At 38.8% G+C, this 13,495-nt stretch overlaps 2 protein-coding genes and 1 non-coding gene across 4 annotated transcripts; all 3 read right to left on the bottom strand.

Moving 5' to 3' along the window:
• Positions 1–286: 286 nt before the first annotated feature.
• Positions 287–2,012, bottom strand: LOC120013200 (histone H3.3). Its single transcript, XM_038864936.1, has 5 exons — positions 1,891–2,012; positions 1,218–1,289; positions 1,009–1,085; positions 820–910; positions 287–719 (listed from the first exon to the last, which is right to left on the bottom strand). The coding sequence occupies exons 2-5, from the start codon at positions 1,287–1,289 to the stop codon at positions 549–551; spliced, it is 411 nt and encodes a 136-aa protein (XP_038720864.1). The 5' UTR covers positions 1,891–2,012; the 3' UTR covers positions 287–548.
• A 782-nt stretch (positions 2,013–2,794) lies between these two features.
• On the bottom strand, positions 2,795–2,989 carry LOC120013963. The gene has a single exon (XR_005471505.1). It is a non-coding gene; the product is annotated as a U2 spliceosomal RNA (small nuclear RNA).
• Positions 2,990–3,809: 820 nt separating this feature from the next.
• On the bottom strand, positions 3,810–10,595 carry LOC120013061 (protein SCAI-like). 2 transcript variants are annotated; one of them, XM_038864693.1, is made up of 9 exons: positions 9,894–10,592; positions 7,178–7,384; positions 6,813–7,055; positions 6,287–6,353; positions 6,015–6,203; positions 5,771–5,862; positions 4,707–4,889; positions 4,488–4,624; positions 3,810–4,231 (listed from the first exon to the last, which is right to left on the bottom strand). In XM_038864693.1, exons 1-9 carry the CDS (start codon positions 10,380–10,382, stop codon positions 4,045–4,047), a joined length of 1,794 nt encoding a protein of 597 aa, XP_038720621.1. In that variant the 5' UTR covers positions 10,383–10,592; the 3' UTR covers positions 3,810–4,044. The 2 variants fall into 2 exon arrangements, 1 of the variants encoding a protein (XP_038720621.1); XR_005471350.1 differs by lacking the exon at positions 3,810–4,231 and having other exon boundaries at positions 5,767–5,862; positions 9,894–10,595.
• Positions 10,596–13,495: the final 2,900 nt, after the last annotated feature.

Consider the following 13,495-nt stretch of genomic DNA (forward strand, 5'->3'; position numbering starts at 1 on the left):
TTGAGAAAGGAATCTAGTCTATCTCTGTTTAGCTATTATTCATTCTCTAAAACTATCAGGATCTTCTTGGCGACCCAACATAATCTAGTCTCTCTCTGTTTAGCTATTATTCATTCTCTAAAACTATCAGGATCTTCTTGGCGACCCGACATAATCACATCCACGTTCTCACCTCCATAAACAAACACATCCCCAATCACACACGTTCTTTAAAACACAGCTATGTTCGCACTTCCACGAACAAACATTCCCACTCACCCACACTTCCTTTATAACAGCAACCACGAACTAAACTGAGAACTGAAACATTGAACTAGATTAGCAACAATAGGTAAGTATCAGTACCACAAAATATGGTAGAAGGTGTAGCAAAAGCATCAAATCATCTCTCTCATCAGAGAAACACCACCCAGTTATGTAACCCTGCATTACACAGCCATAAAACTACCAGACCCAACAACTAACGTCTACCACCTAAACAACTTTGACTGAGCAAACCAACACATCAAAACTAAAAAACCACAACTATGCTTTCCCCATTTCCATACTTAAGCACGTTCACCCCTGATCCTCCTAGCAAGCTGGATGTCCTTGGGCATAATGGTAACACGCTTGGCATGGATGGCGCACAGGTTGGTGTCCTCAAATAGACCAACAAGGTATGCTTCAGCAGCCTCCTGCAGGGCAAGCACTGCATGGCTCTGGAACCGCAGATCAGTCTGCATCAAGGTAGGAAAACAACACACATCATGATCACAGTCACAGTGCCAATAAATCTCAACTTGCAGAAGAACAATCACCCTTTAATTATATCTTTACCTTAAAGTCCTGGGCAATTTCACGGACAAGTCTCTGGAACGGGAGTTTCCTTATCAAGAGCTCAGTACTCTTCTGGTACTTGCGAATTTCACTGCACAATAACAAAGCAAGCAAACACATCATATGAGAAGCTTTGACACTAATGATCCATAGTACTAGCAAATTGACAGGAAGGATCATCTCACTCACCGAAGAGCAACGGTACCAGGGCGGTAACGATGAGGCTTCTTCACTCCTCCAGTAGTTGGAGCAGACTTACGGGCAGCCTGATCAATGTAAAATTAAAAATGAAATTAGAATTCAGAGAAAGCACAATTGTAATCAATCCTACAAAGCAAGCCAAAAAAGGAAAAGAAAAAAGAAAAAAGAAAAAAAGAAAAGAAAAGTGAAGCACAGACCTTGGTAGCGAGTTGCTTCCTAGGAGCCTTTCCACCAGTTGACTTACGGGCAGTTTGCTTAGTACGGGCCATCTGCACAAATACCACAACTTAGAAAACAAAACAAAAGAAAAAGAAAAAGAAAGAGGGAGGTAGAAGGAAAGGTTCACAATACAATCTTTCAAAGCCTAGTTCACAATTCAATCTTTCAAGGCCCAATTGTTCGGCCTTCTCCTCGAGGAATCTGCCCAATTTTCAAATCACAATTTCTTGTTTGACATACACCATGCACATCATATTTCTCCAGACTAAACTGTTTTGATATATGGAAAAACTGAGAAAATACATTCTATCCAAGAATTGAACGTAGTGGTATACCGTTCCCCTTACTATACCCTAAGAAGCACAAGAAATAATAGGTAAAGATCCATGGATGCCAAGTCACAAATTCACCACAGTCAATACAGCACAAAAGCATCATTCCAGGAAGAGATTCAGTAAATTAAACCCAAGAAATAATCAAACATCATCACTTTAGGAAATGATACATGCTGAATCAAAAACAACAAGACTTATACCTAATATCAATTGAAGTACGAGCTTATAACCAAACAAAATCGCCAATCGAGTCCTAAATAGCCATTCAAAATTGAATCTAGAACCCTAATCGATGGAGAAAAAGGAGAGAACATACCTTCCTTCTTCACGAATCTCTCGTCTCTCGCTCAAAGCCAACTGCAAAAATGTTTGAATCGAAGAGCGGTTAATGCATATTTATAGAAAAAGTGTTTGGCCAGATCGGATGATCTCGGACGGTTGAAATTGGCAATCCATGTGCTTTTTCTGTCCGAATCGGACGTCTTAAACGGGGATAAGTTGTGTTTTCTGGCTGGAACGGACGGGTGCGATGTGAAGTTGCAGTGATGACACGGATCGTTAGACTTCGATAATCGATTCTTATTGGTCGGAGAAAAAAAGATGCCAAAGGAACAAAAATTACAAGAACTTGAAAGCCCACTCCAGATCTCCAATTAAGTAATGGGCCAGAAAGGGTCCATGTGAGACCCAAATGGCACGGGAAAACCGAAAGCCAATATCCCAAATTCCCAATAATGTAACGACAAATTACTAAATTAGAACGGAAAATCCATGTCCAATAAAATTGTGGGCCCAAACTAAACGGTCCATTTGAGACCCAAATGGTGTGTGCGCTTATTTCCGTATCATTGCTCCTACTTGTGACTTGTGAGCTTTGCTTGTTCCATTTTCTTTGGTTTGGAACCTTCGGTTCTTCCTATTGTTCGTTTCACCCTAATAGTAAATTCACGTGCCGCTTGCAATATCTACAAACGACTCCACCAGGCCATTTGCAATATCTACAAATCCATGACCCGGTTAAGCCCTGGGTCATCGTTCACTCTAACCTACGACCGCTAAGACGTAGGTTATGTGTTGACAAAAATGCATGGGCTTCATCCAGACAGTTATGAATTAGTAGAGAAGAATTTAGACTAATATGGGAGGGCTGCGCCAGGCCCATGTAATAGTACAACACAAGGGCGACAAGAATTAGTAGAAAAGAATTTAGACTAAATTTGGAGAGGTGCGCCAGGCCCATGTAATAGTGCAACACATGGGCGACACTCGAGGGCTCCAGTAGCAAGCTACTGTGTTGAGCCCTCCCCTTAAAAAATTAATTTAATATCATGTGGACCAATGGCCCACGTATCAGATATTAAACTGATAAGAACAGATACTACACTTGATCTTAGCCAAAAGGCCGAGAAAGGTATGAGTTATTAACTGTTTTTTCATCCTTTTGTAACATGCTTCCCTTATGCTTTTTCATTATTAACCGATGTGGTACTTATGCACAAAGGACGTCTAGTAAGGTTGTGCTTCGGTTCACATATTTACAAGATCTGTTTATAGTGTCTACCATACCAAGCAAAACAATACCAAACTACATCAGACACAGATTTCCTGTCCCCTAAACTTTCAATTAATCTAAGACCGTGGATAAAAATAAAGAGCAATATTGGGAAGAGCGGCCGGGATTCATCTCCAAGAAAGCCAAGTAGTTCATGGTAGCATTTCCATCGGTAACAGCCAGAACCAGTTAAAACGACAACCCTGAGACCACCTGCTGTTCACCCTTCAAAACACATCAAGCAAAAATAGAACCCCAAATGGTTGGATGTTTTTGGAATGTCACAATTTGGAACTACAATCTTATAATTGCTTTTAACTTTATCACAATGAAGTTCTGATTTCTCTATTACAAAAAGAAGAAAGAAGAGAATAACCAGGCAGATAGCCAAGGCAGATAGCCAAACTATGAAACTAAAGCAACTCCATTTCCTGAAGGTGTTGAGCTAAACTTTCAGCAATCATAAACTTCCTGCCTCTGACGCAGCTTCCTTAATATGTTACTCAATCACCTCCTACCACTCTCTCATCACAAGATAAAAATGTGGCACTACTTTGAAATAGTTCCACCATCATACGAGCAATCACCTTTATACACAAGCACCTCCTACAAAAATTAACCTGTAATGCTCAAAACACAGCACCCTAACAACTCATCTACAGAGAGCAAACCTCCAGAAGATACAGCATGCAGACTCTGAAACCACAGCGAGGTTGCATATTTGCAATAAAACAAGCAGAAGCAACGTCCGCACTGAATCAGTACTCTTTACATCACCAGCTTGAACCCTTTCACCAGTTATGTTTCCCTTATTTGCACCAAGAGGGCTTGATGTAAACCCAATTCAATCTATAGAACCTGATTGCCAGAATGCTGCAATGCTTAATTACAAATATCTTCCAAAATTTACTGCCCTAATCATGTGTCATCAAAGCGAAAAGAGCCAGCAACGTTGAAGTGATTTGAGAGACTGATGACAGCAGACCGCACAATGTCTGATGACGGAGAGACGGACGAGGGAAGATGGGGCAAGCAAACCGGCAGATATTGTTCCCTCTCTTCCGGAGGGCAGAAGAGATAAAGCACAGACCGGCAAAATATGAATCTGCAGATAAGTTTATTTTTGCTGAATCAGCTAAAGCAAAAGACCCAAATCCAGATTTCATATTTTTATACCTATGCAAGCAAAAAAAGTCTTTTATTTTTGTTATATATATTTATCATTAAATTCGCAAAAGGAAAGAAAAAATATGTTTTAGCATGCATATTCACATATACTTCCTCAGCCCCACAAAAGATGTCTAGAATGTCCCAACAAAACAGGTTACTTGACAAAACAACTTAATATGAAAGATTAGTACCTGAGAATAAGCCGCCTTAAAAATGGATCACACAGAACTTGTGCCCAGACCAAATCCAGGTTAGTTAATGTACAAAGGATTACTTCCCACGCAGAGAAGGCAGTCGAGAGTATGCTTTGGGCATTGTTGTAAACATCCTAAGAGCAAAACCTCATTAAAATAAAACAACTACGAGAAAAGAAAACCTTAGAATTTCAAAAGCTTATGCTTTCAACTTACCGCATCAGTATATGAAGGGGAGAGGCCAACCATTTGGCAAAACGCTCGTAGAGGAGCAGTCAAGAAGAAGGTAAACTGACTTCCATTATGCACTACACCAGAACTGTGTTGGTTCTTGAATGCTGGCTTCAAGGGTGAAAGGATTATAGCAGCTGTTTCCCCCATTTCTGCTCCATGTAGGACCTGGCAATCATCACATTTCACATGTAAACATGGCACATAAGCAAGGTCACCCCCCTAAGCCCAATAACATGAATGATGCAACAACATGCCATTTAGACAAGCAAAAAACATTGGAGTAAAGCATAATGGCTTCAACACTTCTAATTTACACATTCTGAACAGCAAATTTCATCATTCAGACGAAAGATCCGGGGAGAAGACTCTCGCTCACCCAAAAAAGAGCATCTGTACAGTAAAGTATATCAAGAAGCTCCAAAAACAACATTTCATGCAGAAGGCTTTAAAAAGAAAGCTAAAACCCTTATAAAATTAGATAAGTAGATTTAGAAGGAAAGAAACTCTATCACATGATTTAAGCACCAAAAAGGGAGAAAAGGAAGAAGCATGGTAGTGGGGGGCACCAAGGAGAGGGGAAACTGGTAAATCCTCAGTTCGTAGAAAAAAGTACTTGAAAATAATAATGAAAATCATGTTGGTCGCACAAAAAGAAATTCTGTTTGAAACAATACAGCATTTTTTGTTGCACAAAATGAATTTGCCCGATAAGATATATACAAGTTATGACAAACCTGCCTTGAATGCATGACTGTTGTCACTGTCAATAATTAAGAAAATAGGTTTCCGAGAATATGGAATTATATCACCAGGATAGAGGTCATTTGAACTTGTTAGTTTAGGCTCCGTAGATCGTTTCGTACCATAATAATGCCAAAAGACTAAGTTTTGTTCAAAATTAGAAAAAAAAAGAGAAAAGTTCGTCTATGGAGAGAGAGGAGCAATTTCGAACCATCAAAGGAACTGTTGTGCTCTTTTTATTATTCTTAGATGTCCAACTTGCTAATTTTGCTTGATAAGATATATACAAGTTATGACAAACCTGCCTTGAATGCATGGCTGTTGTCACTGTCAATAATTAAGAAAATAGGTTTCCGAGTAAATGGAATTATATCACCAGGATAGAGATTATTTGACCCTGAAAATTTGAAAATAGCTCAAATAAGAGCAGAATCTTAATACAAGATAACTTATAAGTGAACATAAAAAGAAAAATATAGTGAACATAAAAGAGAACTGACTATTGCCATAAAACCTCAAGAGTGGAGCACAAGTCATCTAGGAACTTACCGCCATTTCCTTTGGGTCCAAACCACAGATAGCTATCATAATATCCATTTGTATCACCCTTCCCATTAGTGTGGGCTTCAGGCATGCTGCATTTATCATGGGAGATATGAGAAACAACCTTGCCTTTTGAAGTTCTACCTGATACACCAGAGTTTTCCAGTCGAGAAACATTATTACAACTAGCCTTCCCTGCATATGATGAGTACAGAAGTCAACATCTAGAAAAAATACTAGACAAGTAAATGTCTACCTAGCGAAAAAATAAAACATACCTGGGGCTGACAGATATATTAGCATAACACTCTCCGGACGGAGCTCCTCACACATAGTAGCCATGACCTGTCCAATGGCCATCCAGATATGAATAAACTTTTGCTTATAGTCCATCCCAAAAGAGAATAAAACATGAAAGGTAAGAGACCATATGTCATATTAAGCTAACTATTAACTAATAATATCAATCGTCAACCATGAATGTAAATGGGGAAAATACGACACGTTGAGGAAATAATCGTTGAGGAAGCAGTCATGCAACTCTTAAATAATTACACACAAAGTGGGGCCTAGTCAATGAAAATGGGAAAATGCAAAAAGATAGGCCACTTGAACTCAAAAGTAACATATTACAACCCTTCCAGAAAGAATTTCAAAAATGAGGCCTACTTAATGAAAAAGAAAATATGGATAAAGATACGCCACACGAACTTAAACCATAATTATTTCTATCAAAGCAGCAACCTATTTGGTTTTTACAAATGGAGCAATGTCACTATAGGAATACGACAACATGGAACTCACTGCTAGAAAATGCGTCGCAGATGGACGATAGAGAATAGCTTTCCTAGGATTTGGGGGTAAAGAGGGATCAGTCAAATCAGCGGCCAAGTTCATATCTATAACTCCAGAAGTTCCAGAATGATCAATCATGGCACCATTCTCCTTTGCTTCAATCGGATGCTTTTGGTAGAAAGATCCGCTTGGCTCCCATTCCAAACATTGCACCATTCTGAAAGTGTCCAGAGTAAGTTCAGCAAATTTTACCTGAAAAGGACCGCACATTGAACATGTCATAGAAATTTCATTTTGCATGATGATTTTGGATTACTAAATTAAAAAATCTCCTAAATATATGATCACTGACACAAACTCAATGTATTATTCACCTCGTTATGATGATAGCTTGTTAGGAGAGCATCTTGAAATTTGAGAACCTTCTTTGCATGGAAACGCGCTACGTATGGACGTGAAGCTGGATGAGAATCAAGGATAGCACAATATCGCAAGGGTCTGGAACTAGTGAAGGATGCGTCAACATTCATAAAGCGAACAATTTCTTGCACCACCAGCTTCCATTCTTTGAAATTTGCTTCCTGAGTAGATACAATATGTAAAAAAAAAAACATTCTTCTGGAGTTCTAAATCCATTTATCAATTTGCTTGAAGACATCTCTTCATTTATATGCAAAAGCTATATTAATATTATTAAAACGCACAGAGAGAGTTCAGCCCCCCAAAGAGCCAGGGCAACAGCACAACACCAGACAGAGATTAAAAAAAATAACAGAGCAAAACAACAAGAGAAAGAGTTTTGGTTTTTATGCTGCAACAGTATCTAGGTATCTACATATGAATAATCAATGTAAAGGGTTTAAATTATAATACTGAACACAACAAAGAGATTGACAAATGAGAAATAACATGCACAGAACAAGTCCTGCATCCAATGAAAAACACTTGAGCCACATACATCATTGAGATGTTGTAAGTCTGGTATTGAGCTATAGAGAATTGATAAATCATTTAGAGAGCACCAAGATTCATGAAATTTGGGAAGATGAATTGAATTCAAGTATTCAGTTAAAAAGAATAAAAAATCAGTTTTAAGTCTTTAACAAATTTAAATAGGAAAAGAAAAGACGTCACATACTAACATGTATGAATAATAGTGAACCCTGGTTAGTAGATTTGACACTTATGGGGAAGGTATCATTTAAAGTACACTTGCCGCAAAATATTAGTATCATACAAGATTCCACATACTGGGACCTTACCTGACTGTTGAATTTCAATTGTAGTTCATTATACTGGGACCTTACTTGATGGTACTAAGTTCGATTCGAGCAGGGATTGACACCCCCTTCAAGTTTACTCTCAAAAAGTTGACGATCTCTGTTGGTCTTCGTCGATAGTCAGAGATTCGGAGGTCAAAAATCATGAAGAGACGATCTCTATTGGTCTTCATCGGAAGTCAGAAATCGAAGAGAGTGTCCAATACACGTATCCGCGCGTGTCGGATAATAAAAAAAATTGGATATACTCAAATAGTCAAATACATGTATCGGGCATGTGTCCGAGCATATCCATGTCCGAAACGTGTCGGATACAGATACTCTGCCCAAATAGAATGTCCGTGCTACATAGGTTATCCGCTATTTTTTCTTCAACAATTTCGGCCTATAGCCTTTTCTTTGGTAGCGAGGCAAACCTTGCAGGCAGAGCCCAACATTGTGGTACCACTCTAATGCATGGGTACAACCCGGACTATTAAAGCAACCCCTCACCCAAAGCATCAGATTAATCACAATAGATTTTGCTACAAGACTCGAAAAAAAGACTTCCAGATAGATGCATTCCTGGCCAATTTATTCACACCCCGAGGGACAAGATTATAACTAGCCTTTATGCCCACAACCAAGCTCTCCCGGCTAGGTATGATCTTGTACCCAAGGCCAAGATTACACCGGCCTTTTTACTTGATAAATTCATAAAATTTAAGGATTGATCATCAAAGAGTTAGTTTTTCCATGGAATGAAATTAGATCATGTGCTTAGAAGCGGGGGGGGGGGGGGGGGGGGGGGGGGGGGGGGGGGGGGGGGGGGGGGGGGGGGCGGGGTGGGTGGGGGAATGATTGATAGATTGGTGTCCTTTGTGGCTCTATCGGTCATCGGTAATGGGAGTTTCTCTTCCCCTCGGTATCTTTATCTACGACCCCCAATCAATCCTAAAAGTCCCTTGGCCAACCAGGCAACTCATCTGGATTCAAAGAAACAGCCCACAATGTATTTTGCTTAAACAAATGCCAGCTTCAAACTTTCTTTCTTTTCCCTTTAACTTATTTTGAAGGCATTAATAATTTCAGTGATCTCTAACCTCAGCCAAAAACCACCTATAGCTACTTCCTTGAGGATCAGATAATTCCAAAAGGACAATTACAGGTCTCAGTAAAATTATACAGATCTCAAAATATTAATGCCTATTTTTATATGATAATTGAAAGAGAGATACTTATGATCTAAATTCAGATGCAGAATGGTGAAAAGCAAAACTGGAATCTGGGTTGTCTAACTGGCAAGCCCTGTGAGACCAATTTAAAAATCCAGTGAGACCAATTTAAACAATCTAATCAAGGACACTCACATAATATAAATTCACTTTCATTATTAAACCATGTGATTCAGAAGGTATTCAAATGCTTTCAGAAAAGCCAAAAACGAATTCTTCTTAGAAATTTCCTTTCTGATTCCCAAATATTATTGCTTAGTACTCCAACTGTTTAACAGATTAAAAAATTGTCCCGTCTTCCAATTTCTAATGCTCTGGAAACTTTAAAAAGCCAGCTCGAGTGCTTGACAACTTGGCCAATTAAGACTAAACTTCGATTTTCCGTGATATCAAACGAGAAAGTAACTCGATCAAAATTCATTTCCTACATTTCTGTGTGACCAGATAAAGTATTATAAAGAGTAAAAAAGGCAGAATTCCACATAAAGAACGCCAAATAAGGTACATTTCAACTTGAACTCCACAAGTCTTACAAACAACTGATGCTTGCCTTTAATAAATTGCAGAATATGGAGAAAGATCATGAGTTTAATTACCCGGAAAGTTGTTTTGCTGTCGTCAACAAGAGCCCCAAGCTTCTCAACAAGCAATTTCACCATTTCCGAGCGGTTCAAAATCAACGAAACGAGTAAGAACCTCGCATAAAACCTCAACTCCTTGAACCCCACCCCCGGATCCTTCACTTTCGATCCCTCGAAATACCTTCTGCTCAGAATCGCCTCGTAGAACACATAGGCCTCGACCAAAAACCTAGACTCGCTGGTCCTCATGTACTGATTGAAGTAGAGCTGGCCGATCCGGCTAGCGATCTCGCCAATTTCCCAACGGTTCAGGCCTGCCTCAACCAGCTTGGACCGGTTCTCTTGCTGGTACTTCCAGAGCCTCATGTAAGCCTTGAATACCTTCTGGAAGTAGTGAGTTTGGACCCGTCCGTACTGCGGGAGGTCACGCACGCGAGCGAACTTGCGGTCCGCGCTCTCCACCAAGGCCCGGAACGTCTGTGAAACGACATCGTTATTAGCCATGGAAACCGGAGCTAAAGAGTCGGATATTAGTACCGTTGTCACCGGCAGTTGACGCTCATCGGGAAATGAGCGGAAGAGAGAGAAAAATAAGAAGTAGCCTTTCCTGTTATTTTCAAAGAGTTGAGTCTCCCTCACTGAAATACATTGGCGGCAGAGAGAGAGATTTTATGGGAGCTGGTGGTTGGTGGTGTACGCGTTTGTTTGCTTCCCATGGTTTAGTTGGATGCATCTTTGAACATGTGAAATTTCGTGACATACTGACATCCAACGCCTTGATAATATCGGAATGCTTCACATACACTACTCACATAATTTATTTATTTTTTTAAAAAAAAAAATTCCAATAAAGAAGGGTTGCATACACTATTCATGCTTCTCTCACGAGAGACTTCCCAAGAGATTATCCATAATAAATACACAACATCTTAATGTTGGGTGTCGATCCGATTCATACCTCGATTACATTTCACGCCAACATATAATACCTATGCTGTAACAAAAGGTTGTGAATTAATCAACATATGACTAATGATGATATTAGTCTGGTGGTAAAATGTTCATACTCTCTCACTATGGTTCGATCTTCTCTGGGAACATGCGTAGTTTGTTAGTCCGTAGAAAAAATAAACAAGTACGTGACATTGAACAAACAGTTTTTGCTCCTCCCTCATACTGATAAGTAAACACATTAGATATCTTTTTCCAAAAAAAAAAAAAAGTCCACAACAACAATTTGATGACTCTAGTGCTGAAAATCAGATGGAATGGGGTCAATAATATCGTGCAACCTGGGCCACTTATGAAAGTTTTGTCTGAAACCAATTTCAACATACATTGAATAGTCTTGTCCAAAAAGGTACAATCATGGCACTTGCTGTTTATTGTGGAACAATCTTGACCCGATTAGCTAGAAAAATATTATTTATATTACTATCATGGAATTTAAAGGTGTACTAATTACGTTATAAAGAACTTGATTAATGGCCATGAATGCTGAAAATTGAGTTTGTGGTCCAATATTTCATATTTGTCATATTGAAGATAAATCTTGTCTGAAAGGAGTATAATATGTTATTGTCAGGGAAAATTAATTAATTTTCAGTATATCTCAATTGGCAAGATAATCACAATCACATTGACGACAAGCACGAATAACTCAGATGATACTTATGTGTCTAGACTCTGGTATCTTATAGAGTTCTCGAGTTTGAGTCTGCTCATCCCCTTTTCATGTATTAAAAAAAATGTTATCATGTTCACAAAAAAAAATATTTAACTTCGTGAAAGAAATGAAGAAAAAAAAAACCTTTAATGTACAACATAACTATATGATATATATATAGGACATGTACTGATGTACCGGCATGTACATCTTTGATCTTCCCTTCAATCTTTAATATTCTATTCGAATAATGATAAACCAGTTTGTACTGATTAGCCTGTAAAGTGTTTTAGTATTAAAAGTTCAATGATATATGTGATAATTGCAATTATGAGTACAAAATAATAATAGGTGAATAATTGAGTATCTTGAGGTTGTTCAATACAAAAAAATGCACAAAAAGATTGTGGCAGCAAATTCTTCAAGAAGCTTGACTGTTTGAGTCGCATTTTCTTAACCCACTGTATGTCTCGATATAGGAAATTGATAAACAAACCCCCCTATCTTAAATGAATAGTGCAACCCCTTGATATATTAGAGAATATATGCAGGGGAAGAAATTGGTACCAGGTCCAAAATCACCAGCTCAGAGGACCCATGGCCTAGACAGAGATAACCACCCTAGATGGCCCATGGCTCAAGCACAACTCACTAATCCAAGCGGTCAAACACAAGATTTGCGGGCCCCACGGCCTAAGCATAAACGGACTCACGATCTAAGAGTTTAAACAAGCCCACGGTCTACACAAACATAAGCTACCATGGCTCGGGAATAGCCTATTGGCTCCCCAAGCTCAAGTACAAACATGCTTACAGGCCTCATTGGACCTCACGAGCCCAAAAGTCCTATCCCAATGCCGCCTCAGCCCCCTCAAGCTGTCATATCATGCACCGGTTGAAAGAACAACAATCACCCTTGAGCCGCTCACCCATCTTTTTCTTGATATTAAGCCGCATCATCGAACTTGCCCCTGACATGACATGCAACGTTCAACGTGCCTCTTATGTATCTCGCATCATCATATGAATAGAAGGGGGCCTTCGACTTTGGATTCATTCATTGTGAAGTATTTTCACTAAGATATCTACAATTTATACTCTCACTCTAGATTCATCTAAAATCACTAATTTGATTGTCAGAGGTTTATTAATTGGCTACACATCGGTGTCAAGGACTTTCACGACAACGGTCATTTCCTCTCTAGTCTCCACAGTTTGCCAATTACCCCATTAACACACTGTCTACAATATAAATAAATGAATTAATCTTTCTGTAAAACAAACACTTGTTTGGACCAAGCTTTGTGTTAATTGCTGATTGGTTTGAGTCCCAAAAAAGTCGAAGCACTTATGGGTCGAATTTGATCAATCTTATTTTTGTCATCCCATATCTGGACACGTCCTTATTTTCACAAATTTTGGTCAAGACTCGAGAACAACTATGCAAATTATGCATTATGGATGAAGTTATGCGAATCCAATGAAGAAATTCTTACAAACAAATTATATATATATTGAAAGTGGCAGGTGTCAATGAGACATTTCTTCTTCTTTTTTGAACTCGAAACAATGAAATATTATGGATTGAATAGTAATCACACTCGCATAAGAATATATGGACAACCAAAACTTCAGACTTTGGTCCAAACTAGGTGTTTGCATATTCTCCAAATTCGATTGGAGGTTCAAGTCGAGAGAAGTCTTCCTAATGAAAATGATCGTTTACATATTTTTTAAATTCATTAATGCCGCGCATAAGGCGGGTATCAACCTAATTATAATGTAAAGTCAACAAACTCAATCTCTTGCTTTTTTAATTGTGGGTTATTTCATTATATGCAATGATTCAACTTGGTAATCAGTAGCAAAGCAACAGCCACGTGTGATGTGAAAGCAACCAATACGAAGTTTGGCCTTTGATTATGGTAGCTTTGGAAAAGAAGCCAAAGCT

The sequence above is a fragment of the Tripterygium wilfordii genome, chromosome 13 (genome assembly GCF_013401445.1).
Source record: "Tripterygium wilfordii isolate XIE 37 chromosome 13, ASM1340144v1, whole genome shotgun sequence".
Lineage (NCBI taxonomy): Eukaryota > Viridiplantae > Streptophyta > Magnoliopsida > Celastrales > Celastraceae > Tripterygium > Tripterygium wilfordii.